This window comes from Marmota marmota, unplaced genomic scaffold, assembly GCF_001458135.2.
Source record: "Marmota marmota marmota unplaced genomic scaffold, marMar, whole genome shotgun sequence".
NCBI lineage: Eukaryota > Metazoa > Chordata > Mammalia > Rodentia > Sciuridae > Marmota > Marmota marmota.
Window position 1 is genome coordinate 10,437,562 of NW_026000170.1, and position 24,652 is coordinate 10,462,213.

Genomic DNA, 24,652 nt, shown 5'->3' on the forward strand with positions numbered 1-24,652 from the left:
TCATTAGCTTTAGGTAGTTGCAAATTAAAATTACACTTATTTCATCTTGTACCAGTCAGAATGGCAGTCATCAAGAATACAAACAGTAGTCGGGCATGGTGTCACACACCTATGATCACAGCTGCTCTGGAGGCTGAGGCAGGAGGCTTATGAGTTCAAAGCCAGCCTTAGCAACTTAGTGAGGCCCTAAGCAACTTAGAGAAACCCTGTCTCTAAATTAAATATTAAAAAGGGGCTAGTGATGTTGCTCAGTGATTAAGCGCCCCTGTGTTAAATCCCTAGTACCTAAAAAAGAAGAAGGAGAGAGAGAAGGAGAAGAAGACAAACAATAATAAATGCAAGAGAGGAGGTGGATAAAAAAAAGAACAGTTTTACACTGTTGGTAGGATTGTAAATTAGAACAACCACTGTGGAAATCAGTATAGAGGTTCCTCAAAAGACAAGGAATGGAAACACCACATGATGCAGCTATACCACTCCTTGGTATTTATCCTAAAGAATTAAAGTCATCATAGTGACATAGGCATATCCATGTTTATAGCAGCACAACTCACAATAGCCAGCCTAAGGGTCCATCAACAGATGAATGGGTAAAGAAATGTGGTATATATACAATGGAGTTTTTTTTCAGCCATAAAAAAAATAAAATTATGCCATTTGCAGAAAAATAGATAAAACTTGAGAACATTATGTTAAAAAATAAGCCAAATTCATAAGGTCGAGAGTCATATATTTTCTCTCATATGTGAAATCTAGAGTGGAATAAAGAAAAGAGAGGTGAGGGGGGATCTCATGAAAATCAAAGAGAAATCAGTTTGACCTAGAAAAGGGACCAGGAAGGGAGGAGAAGAGGGAAAAGGGAAATACTGGGGAATGATATTGGCCAAATTATATTGTTATATTGTGTACTTATACACATTTGTAACAGCAAATTCCACCTTTATGTCCATCTGTAATGCACCAATAAAAATATGGAAAAAATAGAAAGTTAGGGATATTTGGCCATAAATTTTTCTCACCAGTTTGTTTCATGGCAGGGCCATTCATTTCAGAGTTAGTCTTCTTTCCTTTCTTCCCAGCCATGGCCAGAACTTGTACATCTTTTGGATTCTTACCACCCAGTGTGACCCCAGTTCATGTATGAACTAATTTCTAGTTGAATATTAATAATTGCATTTTCTATGGAGAGGAAGCTCTCTAATACTAGAGCAGCCTGGTTGGGGTGCAGGGGTACAATGTATGTGGAGTAGCAGTGTTATCTGGAGGACCTAGTCTTCTGGTTTTCATATTTACAGGAACTCTTCAAAACCATGCTCGGAAATACAATTTGCCTATAGATGAGCTGAGTTTCAAGTACAACATTATTCCTTCCTACCGAGATCAGGCTGCAGTAATAGAAGCTGCCAAGACGATACAGTTTGGACACGAACTGCCCATGGACCTAGAGGTACTGTCACCTGGTGTTGGGCAAAAAAAACTTCTATCTCACTGTAGTCAACAATTTAGTCAATCCCCCTTGCCCCAACCTCGTACCACCTCCCATTTTCAGGAGCAGGAGGGGCAGAGTAGTAATTATATCCCCAAGACAAGCTCCCCCATTGGTAGTGAATAGATGGGAACTAGCTAATTTAGTCTTATTTAGAGTAACTTTCCTAAGCAATACTATTTTATTTCTTAGATATATACATAGTGATTTTTTTTCTATCTTGCAGAGAAAAAATAGCAAAACAATTAAAAACAAGGATTTCACAGTCAAACAAACCTGAGTTTGAATTCTGATGCTGACCACCACCAGCTGTGTGTGCTGTAGCCATTGCTAACATGTCTGCACTTCAGCATCCTCATTTGTAAAATAGGGCCAATGACACCAACTCAGAGTTGAATGCAGTATAAATGAAATGGCAAATGTAATGTGGCCACATAGTACTCCAATAATAAATTACTAGTATCATAGACTAAATTTGTCTACATCATCTACTCAGTTGCCTCCTTGCAGAATTTATATGATAATGTTATACATTCTCTAGCTATAGCCACATTAGATAACCAACAGGAATGTGTTATGGAAGCAATTTACTCCTCTAGTGCAGTAATTCTCAGTGTGCAGTCCCCAGACAAGGGGCAACAACATCACCAAGGAACTTGCTAGAAATGTAAATTCCCAGGCCCCACCCAGACTTATTGAATCAGGTTTTCCATGCTGAAACCCAGAAGTCTATACTTTAATAAACCCCATAGGTAATTCTTAGCCCACTAAAGTTTGAGAACAACTGCTCCAAAATATGAGTAATTCTCAATCTTGGCTGCAGTTAGAATCACCAGGTGAGCTACTTAAACATCCCAGATCCCACTCTGGGATGCAGACTCTGATTGCATCAGAATCTCTGGAGTAGTTCCAGGCATTGTTTTTGTTTTGTTTTAAAATATTCTATTGTATCTGCTAGAGGCACTTAGGATAAGAACTGCCACTGTTGATCTGAACTGTCTGGCTTATATATGCAGAGACATTGATGGGGAAGGGAACCTCTGCCTCTAAGCATCTCTCCATCCAACATGCCTCATAAATATTATTTTTTATATGTGCCATAAGATCAAAGACCTGCTCCTGATTGCTTTTGTCAAGAATGTATTCTCTAACCAATCAGAATAGTTGGGGTGAGTGACTTATGAAAATTTCCTTAAAATATCATGGTCTTTATTAGTAGAAATTGCTCCCAGGTAATTGAATCAGTATTCACCCAACTTAGATCTAATTGATCTACTCCTTTTTCTGATTAACAAAACATAAAAAATCAGCCATATTCATGGCTTATTCTATGTAATACTCTAAGATTAATACCTCTTAGTTGCCTGTATCTTAAAATAATAAAAAGGCATACATGCTTAAAGAAATTTGTTTTAGGATCAAAATAATTTCCAAAGTTAGGAGAGAATTTGGAGGTGCACTCCTCATTATTTTGAAAGCTTTCTTGGCCAGAATGGTGTCCCAGGCCCATATCAGGAATAATTGAGGTGGCAGGAGAGCAAAACAACATCTACATAGAAGCCCTAACCAAAGCATTCCAGGATGGTGTCCCTGCTTGTGCCTGGCAAACACTTTCTGCCACAGAGGCAGCCTAACAGACAGAGTTTACAGTGACAACCAGGACCTCTTACACTCCACCCCACCCATGCTGTGCACTGAACCATGACAATGCCTTAGAATCTCTGAGATCTCTGGGGATCTCAGATTGTCTAGCTGGCCTGTCTTTTGATCCACTCAGAAAATGTCTGAAAAAGAAGCCAGGGTGTGTATTTAGACAGCTTTATTTCTGTTACAATCAGGCAGGAACACTGGCAGCCAATTTGCCACCTTTATGCCACTTAGGAAAATGTTCTCCCTCTGTGTGGATGTCCAGATTGCTCCTATACATGGTTTGGTAAGGAGGTGGCAAGATGACTTTTAGACAAACCTATACATACATAGCAGCTAAGAAAACAAAAGGCCCACCCCACACTGCTGCACCCAAGAAACAGAAGGTCACCAAATAGCAAAGACCAGTCAAAAAAATTCATTTATTATAACCTGTACTACATATTGCTAGTGATGTTTAATCCTCTGTCCACAGGCATGGTTCTCCTTTTATTCAAAGGCTCAGGGCCAGGCCCAGATTTGGAAAGATGGCACAGGTGTACTCAAGGAGACATCTAATCCCAGGACACTAAAGGATACGGTCTCTCTTCTCTCTCTCTTCCTTTCACTAGTAATATTATAAAGTAATCATATTTCTAGGTCAGGCATGGTGGCGCATGCCTGTAATTCCAACAGCTCAGGAGGCTGAGCAGGAGGATCACGAGTTCAAAGCCAGCCTCAACAAAAGTGAGGCCCTAAACAACTCATTGAGACCCTGTCACTAAATAAAATACAAAATAGGGCTGAGGATGTGGCTCAGTGGTCAAATACCCCTAAATTCAATCCCTGGTACCAAATAATAATAGTAATAATAATCGTATTTCGTTAAGCAGAAAGAAAGAAAAAAAAGGAGTTTTCCTTAGACACTCTGCATATTATTGCCGATATACAGTATATAATCTGTCTTCAAAGAGGGCATCCAAATTCATGAAAGACCTTGCTAAAAGATGATAATCCCATTCCTCTTATCCTACTCGATTCTCAAGAGAAAGGGAAAGCTATTTTATCATGATATCAGATAGTCTGAAAGCCCATAAATGGACTTCCCAGGGGCATCCCTATTGACATCCTGGTGGAGTATGGAGAGTAAGAGATACAGTATCAAATTAAGAAGCAAATTATTTTATTTCCCAGACTCTTGGGATGCCCCTCTTTAAATATAGTAACAATAATTTTAGGGTGTTTTTAGAATTACTTTTTAAGGATGTGAATGACCCTAAATGCTGATCATATACTCCTCCTGTCACCTCTAATCCTGTGAGTATCTTTCAGTTGCCTTCTCCTGAGGATGGTGTTCTTGTTCATGGGATGTTCATGGATGCTTCTCGATGGGATGATGAGGCGATGATTATAGAAGATGCCTTGCCTGGACAGATGAATCCAATGCTGCCTGTTGTGCATTTCGAACCACAACAAAACTATGAGCCAGACCCAACACTTTACCACTCCCCACTCTATAAAACAGGGGCCCGGGCAGGAACACTCTCAACTACAGGTAAGGATGTTCTTAAGATTAGTACAGATAATGACCAAATAAAAACTTCAATAGAAGCCTAAACACTAGCTGAAATGCACAAGGGAGTTCTTGGGCCAATTAACTAGACTTATAATAAGGCCACCTGTAACTTATGAATTCATAAATGTTGTAAATTGTATTTGTTCTAATATTGAGTGTAGATTGACATTACAACACTAATGCTTGTTTCTGTTAGAATCTAATCAGTAGAAAAAATAGAGTTTAATGAGCAGAGACTTCCATTTTCAAAATGATGGACTGAATAGACACTAAAATCTCTCACCAAATCCATTTTGACAAATCTAAGAAAAGATATTTTTTAAAATAAACACATAGATGGAAATCTGTGTTACAAAGCTCTGGACCTGAAACTCAAATACAGCCCTGAAAAAAAGGAAGCACATAGAAAGGAAACCATCTCAACAGAAAAGCTGAGAGACAGCTAAAGAATGAACAGAAAAAAAGTCCCTCAAAATATAGCACCATATAATAGGAAAACTTGAGATTGTGCAAAGAGCCAGAATCTCCAATATTTCTCTAGTAGGCAACCTAGAAGAAGTGAGGAGAATGGAGAAGAAGGAATAGTTGAAAAAATAATGGTTGATAATTTCCCAAAACTAATGAAGCACTTGTATCCTTAGATTAAGAGATCTCACACAGTTGAGGGGTGCTTTTTAAAATAGTGAAGGAATGTGTTGATATATTTAAAGGGTGGTGTCCAGTACAGTACATAGTAAATACCACCTAAGTAAACTGCAGGCAGAACAAGCAGTCGTGATGAAAATTTTGTGTGAACAGTGATTCAGCTTTTTCCCTGGATTTGGATGTGAACTTATGGGTAACAAAATTAGATTTAAGAACTATGAAATATTTCACTTTAAGAAAGGAAACTGCTTATTTAAATTCTTTTTAAATGGTAATGTAAACTTTAGTCATGATCCAAGAGTTCTGGCACAGAACAATGCTAACATTCTCAGATATGAAAAGGGCAAACCTCGAGTAGTCAGCATCTCTGGTATCTGAGTCCTGCAGCTAGGAACTCTGGGAGGATATGAGAAGCTTCTCTGTGAGGAAAGGTAATCTCATCTCACAGAAAAGGATGAGGTAGTCTTCACCTACTAATCAACATCCAACTTGAGACAATGATGATATCAATTCAATAGTTTTCAAATTCAATGAATAGAATACTTACTGGTTAAATATTAGAGGCTCTGATTAAGGTAAAAATCCATACCAGGGTACTTACTCAAACTCCTGCATTATTCAGGAAGTCCTAACCAAATCAATAAGAAAATGAAAAAAAAAAGAGAATTATTTGCCAGTTTAATTGATTAAATGGAAAACCCAAAATAATCTACAGAAAATCTGCTAGAAATAGAAGTCCAGCAGAATTGACAAATATTTTAAAATATTTGTAAATTTTAAAATCAATAGAATTTCTGTGTTCCATCAAAAACAAATAGAAATGAAAGAGAAATAAAATATTCCATTCCAATAAAAAATACAATTGATTAGAAGACTAGGACCAGACCAGACAAAAAGGGGCAAAATCCTTTTTGAGAACTTCATAAAATGTTATTGAGGGCCACAAAACAAGACTTTATAGAGGAACTATATCATATTTAGTGGGAAGATTCCATATTGTAAATATTCCAATTACATCCCAAATTAATCTCTAGATTTATATTTATTTTATTCTCAATAAAATAAATATAATTGTTGAAAGAACTTATAGTCTGGTTCTTATATAAAATCAAACAAACTAATAAAACAAAGAATAACAAACAGTTTTAAAGATAATAAGAGAGTCTACTTTTAACAAATATTAAAATGTAGTCATTAAAGTGGTATTACAGTGGCACAAGACTCAACAAATAGATTACATGTACCCTGGAAAGCCTCAGAAACAGGGTGTGTATGTGGGAACTTGACATAAAAACAGTATCATTTAAAATTGGTCAGGAATGTAGAAATTATTCCACAAATGGTGCTGGAACAATTGGTTGTACTAAATTTAGATCTTATACCACACACATAAAAAATTAAACCACATATGGATTATTGAGACTTAATTGTCACTAAATTATAAAATAATTATCCCCTAATGAAATAATGGTAATAATGTTCAATGGTTGCTAATATCCCCCTCAAAAAAAAAAAGAAAATCAAGACATAAATGTGCTTCCTGATGGAAGTTCACCCCACCTATGAAGTGTTTGTGCCAAAAACTGAAACCTATATATAATCAAACCTCTAGATCTCTAATACTCTTTTACAAGAATAAAAGAACATGTTTAAAATCACCACCAGGATGTCATTGGAAAAATCCAAACTCTGGGAAATTTAACAGGTCCAAAAATCCTGGTTGCTTCAATAAATACATGGCTAGGGGTGGCAAAGAAGCAGAGGGGGAACCTACCAATTAAGAGATTTAAGAGACACATCACTATTATAAGGTATGGAACTTATTTGAAACCTGAATCAAACTAACCATTAAACACAGATATAATTTATATTTACTATAAAAACATATATGTATATACTCACATACATATACACTAATTGGAGAAATTCAAATAATAACTATATATTTGCTATTAGGAATGATTAATGTTTTGCTATAATAGTGCTTATGCTTTTGTTCTTGCTATAATAGTGCTTATTATAATAGTGCTTATAATAGTTCTTATGTTACTGTAACAGTGCTTATGCTTTTAGGAGTTACATACTGAAATATTTGAAAAACATGTATATGTTATCTAGTATTTGCTTCAAAATAATCTGAAGAACATAAGGAATGTGTGGGGAAAGGATGGGGACAAAAGGAACTTCAACTTTATCTATGTTTCGATTTTTCCATTAAAAGAAAAAAAACAGGGCTGGATTTGTGACTCAGTGGTAGCTCACTTGTCTAGTGTGTGTGAGGCACTAGGTTCAATCCTCAGCACTACATATAAATAATGAATAAAATAAATGTCCATAAATATCTAAAATAATATTTAAAGGAAAAGACATGATAAAACATTAATAGTAAGTCTGGATTTTGGTCAGTGCATTCTTAAAATTTATCACTACATTGTTCAAGTTAAAAGTTACTTTATTTGAACTAATGCATGTCCAGGTCTTCAGAGTAAGGAGTAAGGAGTGATGGAAACAGGCAGTTCATATCTTTTTAAAAAATATTTATTCTTTTTAGTTGTAGTTGGACACAATACCTTTATTTATTTATTATTATATGGTGCTGAGGATCGAACCCAGGGCCTCACACATGCTAAGTGAGCGCTCTACTGCTGAGCTACAACCCCAGTCCCAGTTCATATCTTAATACAAGTCAGTGGAGGCCTGAGTTAATCTTGGGTGCAAAAGATGTTCATTCACCGAGGCACAGCACCCACCCCACTAAAAGCTAGTCCAGCTAAGACCACTGACAGCATCTGATCCCGTCTGGAGGCAGCAAGCTTTCCTTTAACCTGGCTTGATAGTTCTAAGACCCTTTAAACCTGCCAGGTTCTCAAATATTGCATACAAAGCACCAATGACCCCTGAGAGAAGACAATCTTTATTTTTACAACTGTTCCATACACACACTCAGCTACTCATAAGTTCCTTCTAGTCATCCTATTTCTTTCCTAGTTCCTATAAGAAAACTGGCAAATTCCTTTTAACCATGATCCACTGGTGGAATAGCAGTATGGTTGCTTTAACGACCCTTGTTTTGCAGCCACTGTGGCACAGAACCTGATATCCACCCTCTAGGACATGTGACATGTGGTCACACATACCAATCCCAATCACCACTGTTGGAGACAGTTGTATATAACTACTAAGTCATCTCTGTATGTACAATGAACCCCTTAGAAAGCAGTGGTGAGATGTGGAGATTAAGAATTATTGTAAGTCAGCTAAATTCATTTCTGGACAAGAGCAAACTGATTCAGCTTAAATCAGATTCAATGGCTGTAGAAATTTGGTTATGTCCCCAAGTACTTCCTCCTACCTAGAGGAGGCCTCATACAGTAGAGGCACTGATTATCTGAGGGGGATGTGTGCATGGAAGTGTGGGAAAGGGAAGGGGAGGTTGTAAGGGATGTTTAGGACCTTGGACTAAATTTCTGTGTCCCATGAAATCAGTAAGTATACATTAAGACTGTCTAGGCTTGCTTTCCCTCAAACTGGGGCTGGTGGCATCATGGGAGGCCTATCACAGACACCTCAAGACCACCATGAAGGGGATGGCACACAAAAGTAAGGAGAGGGAGATATAGGCATTATCTCCTGGGGGCATCAGGGCTTTCCCCAAAGTTCACACAAATGGGGGCTGCTGTGAAAGCAGTGTTATAAGTAGCAATCCCATTCCAAGGGCGAGACCCTATTCTCAACCTTATCCTGGTCACCTCACAGAGACCCACAATGGAAAAGTTGCAGAAGTGCTCTTTTATATTGGATGTGTAAGAGCTGAGAATAGAAAATACCTGTAACTATGCTTATTCATCTCAGGAGCCCAAGTGCCTACCACTACAGAATAGAACAAAGAATGCGTGGATGGATGGACAGAAGGGCAGATAGGCTGGATGCCCAACCCACAACTACATCCTCCTTTGTGCCACTGAAAACTCAAGTCTTGAATCCTAGTCCAGTGCCCTAGATTCAGACTGCAGAAAACTTAAAACATAGCTCTTAAAGTTATAAAGTCTAAGCTGTACAGGTCATAAAGGACCATTATTCTAAACTCTTTTCATGTGTGTGCAGGTGTAAATAAGCCTTGAATTCAGGATCTAGAGCATGCTAGAAAAGCATTCTACTACTAAGCTATACTCCCAACCTACCTCACCACTTTTTCATTTTTGGCTAAGTTGCCAAGACTGACCTCAAATTTGTAATCCTCTTGCCTCAACCTCCTTAGTAGCTGGTATTATAGGTGTGTGCTACTATAGTTGGCTTCAAATCTTCATTTTATGGCACATAAACCTGAAGCTCACAGAGGACTCTTTGCCTACAGGCTAGAGGCAGTCTGAAACCCAGCTGTTTCAACTTTCATTATCTTGTCTCTTTATATCTGGAAGTTATTTTTTAAATAACAATTCTTCCCCCCATCCCATCCCCTATATCTTTAATTAGGCCATTCAACCAACTTTGTGGTGACTATCCTTTTACCCTCCAATCGGTCTAAAGACTACTGGATTGCTAAGGGATCAGCTTTGCTCTGCCAACTGAATGAGTGAACAAATGCCGCATTAGTCCAGAGGTCTTCCCTGATGGAGGGGAAAGTTTGACCAATTTACATTGGAGCAAAATGATGTTACTTCTGATTTGACTTAAGGTAGTAAGTAAGTATGGCTGTTTCTCTTATGACTTAAAATAAAGTGTTCTGAGTTCTTTCTGTTAGTAATCCAGGCTTTGATGTGAAGACGGTGGGTTCTGCACCCACCTATTAAACCTGTTCCTTCATCCATGTGAGAGTCAGGCCTCTTCCCATCAGTAACCTGAGGGACCCACTGGAAGAGTCAGGACTTATCCCCTCACCTACACAGGCTCCCTTCCTCATCACACTCTTATGAAAGGTCAATGTGTACTTTAGTCACATAGCCCTGGGTGCTTCTGTTTCTAGACTAATTAAGGCTCTCAGAACCCAGCACCTGGGGAGTGAATTCAGTGGTTGCAACAACTGGTAAAGCAAATGAGCAGGAAGATAAGATCTTGGCCATGGTGCCAGTTACCTGACTCTATGAGGTTATATTACAAACCTTGGAAGGGCCTTCATTTTCATAAAAGTGCAGGCTGCTCCTGCCCAAGTACAGAGGAATTTTCCTCCTTTATTTTAATATGAACCTGGGTGAAAACTAACCAAGTCCCCACCAGGTATGTTTGAGCCCATCACCTCAAAAGCAGAGGTTGTTGGCCCAGTGAATAAGTGGAGCAGCCCATTTTGAGAAACATTTTATGCCAGCCCTTCCAACAAGGATCATTGCTTCCTTGGCCATAACATAACCCAGGAAATTGGGGAAACCACACATATGAGCCTCTGGAAAAAGCCACACCACCCTCTTACAAAATGTGGGAGGAATAGGATCAACCACAGTGATCCTACTGTCCCATTTTATCTCTGCCCCCTACCTTTATCTCCACTTCTGACAAAATTAACTCAAGGACTTGAGTGGGACCAATAAGAAGTAGTTGTGTTTGCTCCAAATCTGGTTTAGGATAAATTTGATTGTCTGGGCTTGTAGCTTTGACTTCCCTTCCTTTCCTGAGGCTTTCTTGTGAGCTCATTCTCAATCAACTTGACTCAAGTTGCAAAAAAGTATGGAGTCCCATTTCTATCAGAGTTCAATGCAAAGACTACTCTTGGGTATTTCAAGCATAAATAGGAGCCAACAAAGGCACTTCTACAGCTACAGAAGTCAGAGGGTCAATATCAGGCACCATGGAAGCTATAATCCAAAGTCAGAAAGCTACAGGAAAGTGTCAACCTCATAGGTGCTCCACACCCATGAAGGTGACCAGAGTATGAAGCAAAGCCTGGCCACTGCACAAACTTATGTCTGCTGGAGACTGCATGATTGCTGCCACCAATGAAGAAAAAGACACTCTGCCCACTCCTGCCTTCCAAACCTTACTCATTGTGTCTCATTAGGAGAATCTAAATCATAGCAGCAAGGAAATCTGGAAGTTTTTAGCCCTCCTACCTCCTATAGTACACGGGTTACAAAATGAAACAAAGGATCCTAAGTGCTATTGCACTACTTTTGTTAAGGCCACAAAAATGATTGAGAATGAGCTCACAAGAAAGCCTCATGAAAGGAAGGAAAGGCAAAGCTACAAGCCCAGGCAATCAAGCTTACTCTAAACCAGATTTGGAACAAACACAACTACTTCTTATTGGTCCCACTCAAGTCCCAAGCAGACCTACTTGGAGTTTTGTGAGCTACTCAGAGGCCTAGGAGGACCAGAAGGGAACCTTGCCACAGGGAGGAGATCCTGGTCTGAAATTTGGGGATTAGAAGAAGATAGATGATCTGGAGAGGGTGTAACGTTCCCATTTCAGACATAATTAGGGCAGTTCTGCAATTACTTTTATAGCTCCCCCATAAGATTTTATTTGTAAAAGGCATTATCAGTAAACATGTAAATAATAAATAACAAGACAGGAGTGAGTAGTTTAAAAACCACTTCTTTCACAACACCCCTGAAAAGCCTGCCCATCCCCCCAGTCTCCAGCATGTCAGAAAGTCACACTAATATATGTAAAGAAGTACCTATCAGAGCACAAGGAGCACCCTGTTCACCAGTCCTTGAACAGAGACATACATGGCCTACTGACTGCCCTGCATCCAAAATTTGGGGCAAACTGGAAGGACAGCAGAAGGAGGGAGAGACAGGTCAAGATCTGCAGCTGAATAGTGCAAAGCCCAGGAAGAAAGCAATGATAGTTTTCAGAGGGTGTGAGCGAAAGTTATTTGCCTCTTAGATTCACATCATAAAAAAAAGTCTACACAAAAACAGTATTTAGTTATTTCATACCATTCATTTACAATTTATTTTCATCCAACTCATTATGTTACAAAACTGTACATCTCCTCCCAACACTGTTGGATAACCCAGGTCATTTGTTAGGAGGAGAAGAATCACCACTGGGCTTCTTCTTCAGATGTCTTCTCTCCTGGGTTGGGCTTATCAAGACCAGACCAAAGTGTGGAATGCGGGAATGGCAATCCTTTAAGTAAGGTCTTGGCCTGGCTCCTCCAGTTGCTACAAGAAGGATGTCTCTGTTGGGAAAGCAACCACCAGTCCCAAGAACACAGAAGTCCAGAGAGACAGGCAGGTGGTACTGGCCACCATCTGGCTGTGGTGGGAATGTCTGTGGTGAGGGAGCCACAATTCAGCAGAGATATGCCTGTCCAGGACAGGGACCTGGAGTTGTGGGGCCATAGCACTAGGAATTCAAGAGAAATACAGAATCTCAGGGCACAGCAAAAGCCTAATATATACTCCAATTCCCCCAAACATCCCCTGGGTTTTTCATTTCCCCCCTTTAAAGGCAGGAATAGATATTAGTATGTGGACAGGCTGCCTATATCTTTGGCCCTATTTTGTGACTTTGGCCACTACTCCCAGAAAACCAAATGACAGAGGACTTTAGCAGTCTTGCCAATTACCCCCACACTATATACACACCATTTGACTCTTGATTCAAGGATTATTTCAGGCAGGCTCCTCCTGGTCACACTCCCCACTCATATACACAGTACACACACACCCACAGCACCTACACTTTCTTTGCAGATCATTTACTCAAAATCTAGCTTCATGTGCATACTGTGAGCTCCTTGAAGGCAGAGATCAATGTCTATGTGTTTCACCCGACAAATAGCACCACTACAACAGCAGACTTAGGAGGAACTCAATGAGCTTGGGTTTATTTTAACTGGATTGTGGATCCCAGCCTTTCTATAAGCTTTATGCCCTGCAGAACCACAATTTTCTATCCAACTCTGATCCACACATTAGCCCTCAGAGGGCATCTTGTGTTTAACCACTCTCAGAAAACAAGCCCATTCCTACAGAGTTGATTCTAGCTCTGCAAAACTACAAAATTCTCCCAGATCTGCTAGGAGAAAGGGCTGGAAAATTAAATTCTTCACAACCTTCATTCTACTTTAAAAAAGATCTACCTTTACCCCCACATTTGTTGTTGTTGTTGTTTTTTTAAGATGTCGATGGACCTTTATTTTATTTATTTATGTATATGTGGTGCTAAAAATTGAACCCAGTGCCTCGCACATGCTGGGCGAGCACTCTACCACTGAGCCACAACCCCAGCCCCCACATTTGTTCTTTCACAAACATAAACATGTGGCCCTTGCCTTGGCTTGAAGCAGCAACCTTAAATCTGGATTCACATCATAGCACAGGCAGAAGAGAAATGACTGGGAAAGGCTGCTCCCTGATTGGGCAATTCCCAGCCCTCTCAGTTTAAGAGTCACCTGGGTCTGCTCACCACCCATATTTCAGGGGAAGGAGAGATGCCAGCATGGCTCTGCCCATCTGTCTCACCTCTCTTCCAGGAAGACCCACAGGTTGTTGAACCACTGCCTCAGTACCAGGCACCTCCGCTTCTTCCTGAACTTTTGTCCCGACTAGTCTAGTTGGTTGGCACTTTCAGGCAAGGGCTCATGGGGCAGCGAGTCACAGACAGGGCTTCCAGTGCCAGTGCTGCCAAGACTGACACTTCCAAGGCAAAGATGTCCAATGGAGCCAGTGTGAGATGGGCTCTTACTCCTCTATGTAAACTAGGGTGGAAGGGGAGGGCTGCATAGCATGGTCCTTCCTGCTCCTGTGGCTCAGGACCTCATGATCCTGCCAAGAACACCTTGTTCACAAAGCCACCTGGAAAATTGGTCATTTTGACACCTTTATTTCCCCTCCACATATCCTCACCCTGTTCTCTCAAAATCTCCTGTCCTTTGGGAGAAAACCTAAAGATTTTTTTTTTTTTTACTGTATATAATTACTGTACTTTCCCAACCATGAATACGTAAGTACTGTCTAGAAAGTCAATGAAGATTATAGCATTTACAGATAAACTGTTTAAGTGCCATTTGCTTTTAAAAAAAAGTGACCCTTAACCCTCTTGTATTCTTTTGAGAGGTTATATTGGAATAGAAATAGGTTCTCTGTCCCTTGGTGGCTACCCGATCCTCATATGAAGTGCTGGCTCATAGGGTTGGCCTCTAACACTTCTCACCAGGTCTGCCTTTAAACCATCTCTCCCAAAGGTAACATATATTTTTATAACTTATGGGAAACTCAGACTTGCTTCTAGTTTTCCCCTAAAGGTAATTATAGTCCTCAAACACCACTTTCAGTGAAAAAAATTAAGCCATCAGAAGGGCCAAGTTTCTTCCTACAGTAGGACTTTTTATCAAGGATTTAGTTGGGGGATAGAAGAAGAGTGCCATAAGAGAAGAATTCTACTCATTATCTCCTGATGTAGGCCATGAGGGATTTTATGCTCACATCTATCTGCCTAAAAGGGGAGCAGGGGGACTTTCCTTCCCCAGTGATGTGGGTGCAGACAACCAGCATATAAGAAATCATTTACTCTGCTCTTGATTCAACCTTGATGAAATGTCTGCCTGCCAGAAGCTGGCCTCAGCTCTGACTAACAACCTGGCAGAACCTCACAGGTCAGTTACTATTAATCTATTAATTGTGTGAAAAAGGGAAGAGGTATAAGAGAAGTAAACAAGGGAAAGACCTATACAAGGTAAAAAAAAAAAAAAGTAATTCCTCAAGTGGAAGAGAAAGAAAACAAAAGGCCACTACTCTTACTCTGATTCTGAGACTGAGGACCTCATAAACATAAAGTCACAGCTAGAAGGTTTCTAGAGGACATGAACTATTATAGTCATTACTCTCCTTAGCATAATGCCTGGCACACACTGCGACACCATTTAGATGAATCCTTCATTGTAGCAACAAAGAAACTGGGCCTGCAGAGGGAGGGTGCCCTACCCAAGGCTCTCCAAGATTTGGAGAATTTAAAGAATGTGGTATCTAGAAAAAAGCCCAGGCTTGGAGCTTTGGATGAGAATATTAACCTTTCTGAGTTTCTGACACTTGGGTAAAGTTGACCTATCTCACCTGTGAGGATCAGACAACCTATGCACTATGTTTCAATCAGTGCTAAGCACACAGTTTTTCTACTCTGGCCCTTAACCCTTCCCCATTGGCCCCTTCTCTCTGATGCTCCTTTGGAGATTTTATCCTCCACCTTTGCCTCAAAGGACCACAATTATCAAGTTGATCACTAAAATCTCTCATATACCGCCACTGGCTAAATGAGTGCCCATGGGTTATCACAATAATAATAATATTTACAAATCAACCAACTCTAGTTGAGACCTACTTTATGCCAAGTGCCAGGATAGAGACTTTTGAGAACTTAGTTTTGGAAAAAAAAAATAGATACTTATCCTGAAGGCTCTAGAAGAAAAAGAGAGCTCTTACTCAAAGCCATACAGAAGCACAAACCAAATAACTTAGGATCATGAAGAGGGTGACCCCAGGCTGTAGGAGCAGAGGATGTGGTGTATACACTGAAGTCACAGATTCCAATAGCAAGAACTGGGATTGAGGATAGTGAATGAATCCCTAGCAGAGGAAAATACATGAACAATGGTGAAAAGGCTGGAAACTAAAAGATGGGAGAAAGGGCAAAAAGAGAGGGTTTTGGAGGTGAAGGGGTCTGACTTCTATCCTGGCTCTGACTAGCTGTGTGACCTTTCACAGTGTTTTCGTCATTAAATAGAAATTTCCACCTAGCAGCTGGTTTTGAAAATTAAGCAGGAGTCTACAAGAACCTGACTACCACCTGATAATCCATCAATAAATGTTCTTTTCCTCTACTGAAAAATGTGAGCATCTCAGCTTGATGAGAGAACAGATTCCCAGCCCTCTCTGTGCATCACAATCTCCTGGAGAACTTTTTTAAATAGTTTCATTCTGTGAAGTGTCTGTTTAGTTCCTTTGCCCATTTATTGGTTGGGTTATTTGTGGGGTTGTTTGTTTATTTTGGTGTTAAGTTTTTTAGTTCTTTATCCCTGAAACTAATGCTCTATGTGAGGAGCAGGTGGAAAAGATTTTCTCCTATTGTGTAGGCTCTTCACACTTTTGTTTGTTCCTCTGCTGTGAAGCAGCTTTTAGTTTGATGCCATCCATTTATTGCCCATTTATTGATTCTTGATTTTACTTCTTGCACTTTAGGAGTCTTATTAAGGAAATCAGTTCCTGAGATGATATGTTAGAGTGTTGGGCCTACATTTTCTTCTTGTATATACAGGGTTTCTGGTCTAATACCTAGGTCCTTGATCCACTTTGAGCAGAGTTTTGTGCAGGGTGAAAACAGGAGCTAAATTTCATTCTACTGCGACAGACACTTCACAGAAGAAGAAATATAATTAGTCAACAAATATATGAAAAAAATGTTCAACATCTCTAGCAATTAGAGAAATGCAAATCAAAACTACATTGAGATTCTTGCTTCAGTCAGAATGGCAATCATCAAGAATATAAGTAACAATAAATGTTGGTGAGATGTGCGGAAAAAGGTACATCATACATTGTTGGTGGGACTGCAAATTGGTGCAGTCACTCTGGAAAGCAGTATGTAGATTCCTCAGAAAACTTGGAATGGAACCACCATTTGACCCAGCTATCCCACTCCTTGGAGTATATCCAAAACATTTAAAAATCAGCATTCTACAGTGACAGGACCATATCAATGTTTATAGCAGCTCAATTCACAATAGCTAAACTATGAAACCAATAAGTTCCCTTCAATAAGTGATTGGATAAAGAAAATGTGATTCACACACACACACACACACACACACACACACTGGAGTATTACTTGGCCATAAAGAAGAATGACCTTATTATATTTGTCAGCAAGTAGATGGATATAGAGACTATCATGCTAACTGAAATAAGCCAATCCCCCAAAAATCAAAGGTTGAATGCTTTCTTTGATATGTGGAAGATAACACAAAATATGGGTGGGTGAGGGGAAGAATAGAAGTGCAGTAGATTAGACAATGGGGAAATGAAAGAAGGAAGGGGGGATAGGAAAAGAAAAGACAGTGGAATGGATCTTACATAATTTTCCCACGTACATATATGAAAACAACACAGTGAATCCCACCATCACACCATCATGTACATCCATAACGATGGAATCCTAACTTGAATAAAATACATTCCATGATTATATAATTATATCAAAATATATTCTGCTGTCAAATATAACTAAAATAGCTGGGTCAAATGGTAGTTGCATTCCAAGTTTTCTGAGAAATATACATACTGCTTTCCAGAGTGACTGCACCAAAACAGAATCTATTAATAAATAAATACTGTTTCCTCACCTTCCTTTCACCAGGGGCTGATATCAGGGTTAGAGGCAGAATTAGACAACTAACAAGACACAGAACACACACACACACATACACACCATGTACACCACATATGTGCACTCCACACATACTATCCATCACACAACAGACCACACATGCACACCACACACACACTCCCTGAGCAAGTCCTCTCTAGTACCCCGAAGGGATAGCTGTCAAGCCCCAGCTCAGTCAGCACCCCAGCTTTCCTGGAAGTCAATCCAATAGATGGAGACCCACAATCTCCCTGCCCCAAGCAGAGAACCACTCATGGCAGGGCTTTCCCTCCAGATCTGAGAAAAGAACAGGCAGGAGAGTGGCTGGGCAGACAGTAGAGCTGACTCAGGGAGGGATGGCACTTTAGTCAGGGAAAGCAGCGGTAGCAAAGGCAGTAACATAGCAGGAATAGAAGATTTTCTGATGCAAGTGGTAATGCTAGAAAAGAGATTTGAATGCCAAAACACTGGACTTTTAAAGAGAACAAGTAATCTTGGAAGGTTCTGAGTAGAGGATACTTGAAAGATTAGTCCCACAGAATGGTAAAGAATGAATCAGAAAGAGAAACGCCTGGAATGAGCCATGGCCATGGTAATGGAGAACAACAAATCCCAAGGAGGTTTTTCTGGAAGAAGCCAAGTGTCTTGTGGAAAATGGGAAATGGAAAGAGCATTAATCCCTGAGGCCTCCAGGACCCTGGGCAACCTTCCCTCCACATTCCCTTCCCCCTAAATGCTGCTAAGAAAGAGTTCACAGCACCCTCAGCAGTCCCAAGTACCCACCCAGTCACCCACGTCTGATACAACCCCAGCCATCTAATGTCCATCAGTGTCCATCTAATGACCATTCTCCTGGGCCCCAAGGAAATGACCATGCTGTGGTCCTCTGGAGCCTCTGAAGATAACAGCCACCCTGGTGCCCAGGCAGCCAGTCCCCTTGCTGCTGTCTACCCAGATATAACCAATTGTTGATGGGACATCTAGCCAGGGCATGTTCTCATGGCCTTTGCAATGCAACACATCCAGCACTATGTTGTTGCCCATAAAACAGCCTACAGTGAGAAAAATGTGCAGAAACACTATAGTTCTCAGGACCACCCAATATACTCCCCAATCACACACCCAAGAACAAAGAAATCATCCTGCCTATCCCTTTCCCAACTGTGCAGCACAGTACAGTTTCAGAGAAGTTCTAAAATTGGGCCTCATGACAGCCCTACAAGGCAGGCAGGGCATGATAAGTGTGTTTCAGAGATGAAGACACTGAAGATCAGAGCAATGTAAGATCAGATCTGCATAGGGGGGGAGGCAATGTGGAGGGAAGGTTGCCCAGGGTCCTAGAGGCCTCAGAAATGCTCTTTCCATTTCCCACTTTCACTGGAGATGAGGACACTGAAAATGAGAGCAACGGGAGAGTTTGCCTGGAGTTACTGAATGAGTAAGCACTCATTCAGTCCCACAGCTAAGGATAGAAAGAACCTGAACATCAAACTCCCAATGTAGTAAGACTTCCCAGAGGAGGTGACATTTGCACAGGATTCTAAAGGATGGGAGCTGGTCTGGGGAAAATGAGAAAGTTTCCACCTATGGAGAAATGCAAAGGTGCTCCCTGGGGAAGAAAGCAGGCTGGTGGGATTGAATGAGTGCTTAGTACCCAATCATCACTTTCCAACAAAAGCAACCTAGTCTGAGAAATTCTCTTCTTAGATGTTTCTGCATAGGACAGGAGGCATTATAGTTTAGGAGCCACAATCAGGGATCCCAGGAGCCTACAGCACCATCACAAATAATAGCAAGATCAAGCAGAAGGAACACAGAAGCCCTGGTTCCTAGTTTCACTTATGGAAATCCTCATGCAGGGAAGGGGTATCTGGCTCCATATGTGATGTTTCTTGGCAACCACTGTGTCCTAGGGTACCCCTCACTCTAGGCCTTCCTTTGAGGATTCCCGCTCCAATGATCTTTTTAGTAAAACCATTAGCTCCCATCCCTCTTCTGCCTGCAGCCTAGACCAACTCTAACCAGAAACAGACCTAATAATTGGGAGTGGGGAGAAGCTATCACCACTGGCAAGGTAACCCTGGCAAACCAGGAGCCCAAAAGTTAGCATGAGCTGATTTAAGATCAACACAACATCTAAATAAGAAAAAAAAGAACTTGTCTTTAATCACTCATAGTATTTTATTTATTTACTTAAGAATGAGGAAATGGCAATTGGAACAAGTGATTATAGCTTCTGCTGAGCACCCTTGACTTTTCCAAAGGTGAGCTCCATTTCTTCATACTTTGTCTCCAGATCCCAATGACAAAAGCTACTGTTTGATATTAAAGCTTCAGTACTTTCAGTTTTCGGTTATCCTCATTTTGCAATCAAGTATTTTCTTAACCACACTGATTTTTTTTTTGGGGGGGGGGCGGGGAGGNTCAGAGAAGTTCTAAAATTGGGCCTCATGACAGCCCTACAAGGCAGGCAGGGCATGATAAGTGTGTTTCAGAGATGAAGACACTGAAGATCAGAGCAATGTAAGATCAGATCTGCATAGGGGGGGAGGTATTGCTGGGGATTGAATCCAGGGCCTCATGGATTTTAGGAAAGTATCCCAAATCCAGCTTTTTAAATTTTAAAATGCTGGAGGTAAGGGTGTCAGCAACCCCACCTGAGAAGGCACAGGGAGAAAGAAGCCACAAAAAATAATCATTCTAGAAAGAACCCTGACACCCGGGTGCCCAGGGGCTATGAGAGTTCCATTCGGGGATACATTAGAATCATAAATTGTATCCTTAGAATCAGAGAAGTCCAGGTGTTACAATGTCACTTCACACCATCTGCACCAGCACAAACCTTATCCAAAGGCCCACCCACTAAACTAGCCAGATCAAAATATGCTGTCTAGCCTCCCACCTGCCCAGAACACACATCTAACTTAACCCTCCATTGAGCACCCCATTAATGTATTACTGGATGCAGGGGAAGCTCTTGGGAAATTAACTGAGTCTGGCAAGAGTAGAAGGTAAAGGCTCCAGTGCCCAGGCACTTTGTATCTCTGCTACCCAGATGTGTACTTTAGTAAGACAAAGCTGTTTCCTAATGTTCACACCAGGGAACAAGCCAGGGGAAACACCACTGTCGGGTACCTAAAGAGCAAAACCCTGGCTAACAGCTTTGTTTGAAAAAGTCATTTGTTGAGACAGGAAGGAGTTGGACATAGTGTAACAATCCAAATATGAAACTTAAGACTTATAGAAGAGGGAAACCACTCACACAGATTTGAGAGGCACCATGAAAGGCAGAAACAGCAATTTGTTTTGTGGCAGAATTCTTCAATCAATAAGGTATAGAAGACAAACCTCTCATTTTTTATAACAGTTTTATTCAAACAATTACATAAAGTAAGATCTATTATTTTTACGTGAAATTCTATTTTTTATTTTAATTTGTTATAATGGCAGAATTCATTACAATTCATATTACACATATAGATCACAATTTTAAGATCTATTCTTTTAAAGCATACAATTCAGTGATTTTTTTACTCTATGTGAGAACATATAGAGTACTTAGACAAATTAAGATATCTATGATGTCTCTAGATGATACAATCTAATTAGTCCACCATTGTATACACAGTCTACCTGTATTAGCTTTTTTGTTACTATGACTAAAAGACCTGACAAGAACAATTTTAGAGGAGGGATATTTATTTGGGGGCTCACAGTTTCAGAACTCAGTCCACAGACAGCTAGCTTCATTCCTTGGGACTCACAGTGAAGTAGGACACCATGGCAGAAGAATATGACAGAAGGAAGCAGCTCACAGACACCATGGCAGAAGAATATGACAGAAGGAAGCAGCTCACATGATAATCAAGAAGCAGAGAGAGAGAGAGACTCCACTTGCTAGATACAAAATATATACCCCAAAAGCACACCACCAAGCACCTTCTCCAGCCACACCCCATCCACCTTCAGTTACCACTCACTCAGTTAATCCCATCAGGAGACTAATTCACTGATTGGGTTAAGGCTCTCGTAGCCTGATCATTTCACCTCTGAATGTTCTTGCATTGTCTCACATGTGAGCTTTTGGAGGACAACTAATATCTAAGCCATAACATTATCACTAACAGAAACATTGTCATGCAGCACATAATAGTATTTACCGTAGTTCTCATTACCAGATTCATGTCCAGCTTTCAATAAAAATGTAAAATTATGCTAAAAAATGAGAAAAATAACAGTCTAAAGAAACAAAGTAAGCATCAGACTCAGACATGATAAAGATTCTTGAATGATCAAATAGGAATATGGCTGAACTGAAAAGCATTGTCAATGAAATGGATCTAAAATTTATAAAATACTTCATCCAACAATGGAAGAAAACATACTCTATTCTACTCATGTGGAATATTCACCAAGATAGACTATATTCTGGGTCATAAAACATGCCTCAGCAGATTTAAAAGAATAGAAATCTTACAACATAAGCTCTCAGGAAATTAAACTAAACTAGAAATTGATAACACAAAGGTACCCCTCAAACCCCAAATACATAAAGATTAAACAGTACATTTTAAAATAGAATATTGATTAAAGAAGTTTCCTGAAACTTTAGAGAAGATTAAACTAAATGAAAGTGGAAATAAAACATTAAAATTTGCAGGAAGCAGCAAGAACAATGTTTAGAGGGAAATTCACACAAGACTTTAATTCTGACAACTTTACGACATGGATTCCATGTGCCACCCCATTTTATAGTCAAGAGAACTAAGGCACTAGGAGGTAGGAGGCTTGTTGGCCAAGGTTGCACAGCTACAATGGCAGAGCTGGGATTTACATACAGGCAATCCCACTCCAAACTCCACATGCTTTTAAAAAAAATTTTAGTTGTAGATGTTCACAATAGCTTTATTTTGTTTATTTAGTTTTTTTTGTTTTAATGTGATACTGAGGATTGAATCCAGCGCCTCATGTGTGCTAGGCAAGCACTCTACCACTGAGCCACAACCCCAGCCCCAAACCCCACACCCTTAACTCTCTGCTACAGGCCAATCTCATGAGACACCTACAACTCTGTGCCTGAACTGAACAGGTGACATGTGCTAATGCCTATACCTACTCACAAAGATAGTTTGGTGACATCTATGGAGAACAACAAGAAACTCTCCCAGCTTCTGAAAGGGCAGACAAGTCATTTCTCTATTCTTTTAAAAACATAAAGGAAATTCTTTCATCCCTGAGATGTTTTTTCTTATCTTCATAAAGAGATTTGACAGAGGGGGGAAAATGGCTTTCTTCCTTTTTAATTCAAGGATAGCTTGGACAACCTGGCAAGACCCAGTCTCCAAATAAAAAATAAATAAATTAAAAGATTTGGGGACAAGACTCTGTGGTAGAGCACCATTGGTTCAACCCTCAGCACTGCAAAAAAAAAAAAAATGACTAATAAAAATAAAGTGATATAATCTTATAAAATGTGTTACCTTGAGGAGAGAACCCACACAGAAAAGAATTTTGAGAGATATAAGTTGCTATAATACCACCAATATCTTCAAGTGTGGGAGGCCATCCTCGCACGTGATTTGAGTTACCTCCCTGGCTGGGTGAGAGGCGCTTAGGCACAGCTATGTCCAAAGCTTTCCCCATCCTTCTCAGGTTCCGAAGGCTTGTCTGTTCGGAGGCATGTCTGGCCACTACCCTGAAGACCCAATCATTGCCCCTGACCTTGGGATGCTGCCCCCCTTAATCTTCATTGGATGGGATTTTTCCCAGAATTTTTTGTTCCCCAATAAAAGTCCACTCCATGGCGTGTTCTCTCTCTCTCTCTCTCTCTCTCTCTCTCTCTCTCTCTCTCCCCTCTTTAGTAAACCTCGCTACCACAATGGGTGGCTGAAGGCTGGACCTAGGAGGAGCCATCCTGGAGCTGGTTTAAAGGTAATTAGAGTCTTGTCTCTTTAATTCAAAACTGCTTAGAGATTTCTCACGTTTTGAACCTTCATTCATGAAGCCGGTGCTGGCTGCAATGATTTCTCACGTTTTGAACCTTCATTCATGAAGCCAGTGTTGGTTGACAATGGACAAATATAAGTTTGTACCTTTGACAGAGCTCCCTGGCTGCCATGCAGTGCAGCCAGCCTATTGGTCTCTGCCAAAAAGTGGCAGTGGAGTATGGAGCAGCACAGTAGCAGCATGGAGCCCATCATATAGGCAGGGTAGACCTGAGGTGCAATGAGCCAGCACCAAGATGAGCCAAGCCACGCTGACCTGTCACCCCAGCATCAGCATGGCCGCACACAGTGAGGATGCTGCAGAAGAACACTCTGTGAGGTGCTGCAGCCCCATCTCAGAGCCTTAAAATCCCATTCCCTGACCTGCCACAAAAAAATGGAAATGGGCAAACTTGAATGGAAGTTGGGACTCAAAAAATGACCAATAGTGGGCTGAGGATATGGCTCAGGCGGTAGCGCGCTCGCCTGGCATGCGTGCGGCCCGGGTTCGATCCTCAGCACCACATACAAACAAAGATGTTGTGTCCACCGAAAACTAAAAAATAAATATTTAAAAAAAAAAATTGACCAATAGTGTTACTATGTTTCCAAGTCCTAATTAGCATAAGTTTGGACTAATAGCACTGAATCAAGTGCTATACAAACCCCTAGACTAGCATACTCCAGTAGAGAACACCTGCTATTGGGTCCCCCCTTGCACTGCAAGAGTGCTGTTCCTACATTACACTCACTCGTCCTGATCAGTGGCATTCATTCTTCAAATTCATGAGACAAGAACCCTGAAAGAAGAAGAAATAGATGATGAACTGCTGGGGTCTGCTGCAACATTGGAGGGCATGGCCCACCATTAAGAACTGCAACACTTCTAGGCCGCAGGGGCCTACAGCTTGTGCAGACCCCACCTGGCAGCAGAAGCAGTGGATCAAGATTCATCTCAAAACTCTAGTTTCACCTTCAAAAACTACAGAAAGAAGAGTAATTTAAGGATAAATCAAGCAGAAAGGAAATAA

General features: G+C 40.5%; 1 protein-coding gene across 15 annotated transcripts in view; it reads left to right on the forward strand.

Annotated features, from left to right (window-relative positions):
* Nucleotides 1–23,514, forward strand: part of Dnah6 (dynein axonemal heavy chain 6) — a 284,182-nt gene extending 260,668 nt beyond the window's left edge. For 14 of the 15 annotated variants that reach the window (XM_015499875.2, XM_048787434.1, XM_048787437.1 and 11 more), the window contains 3 exons: nt 1,296–1,447; nt 4,445–4,667; nt 9,807–10,068. In XM_015499875.2, the coding sequence (XP_015355361.1) occupies nt 1,296–1,447; nt 4,445–4,667; nt 9,807–9,910 (479 nt within the window). In that variant the 3' untranslated portion in view covers nt 9,911–10,068. Of the gene's footprint in view, nt 1–1,295; nt 1,448–4,444; nt 4,668–9,806; nt 10,069–23,498 lie in introns of those variants that run through there. The other variant, XR_007342085.1, reaches the window with a different exon arrangement.
* The last annotated feature ends 1,138 nt before the right edge of the window (nt 23,515–24,652 follow it).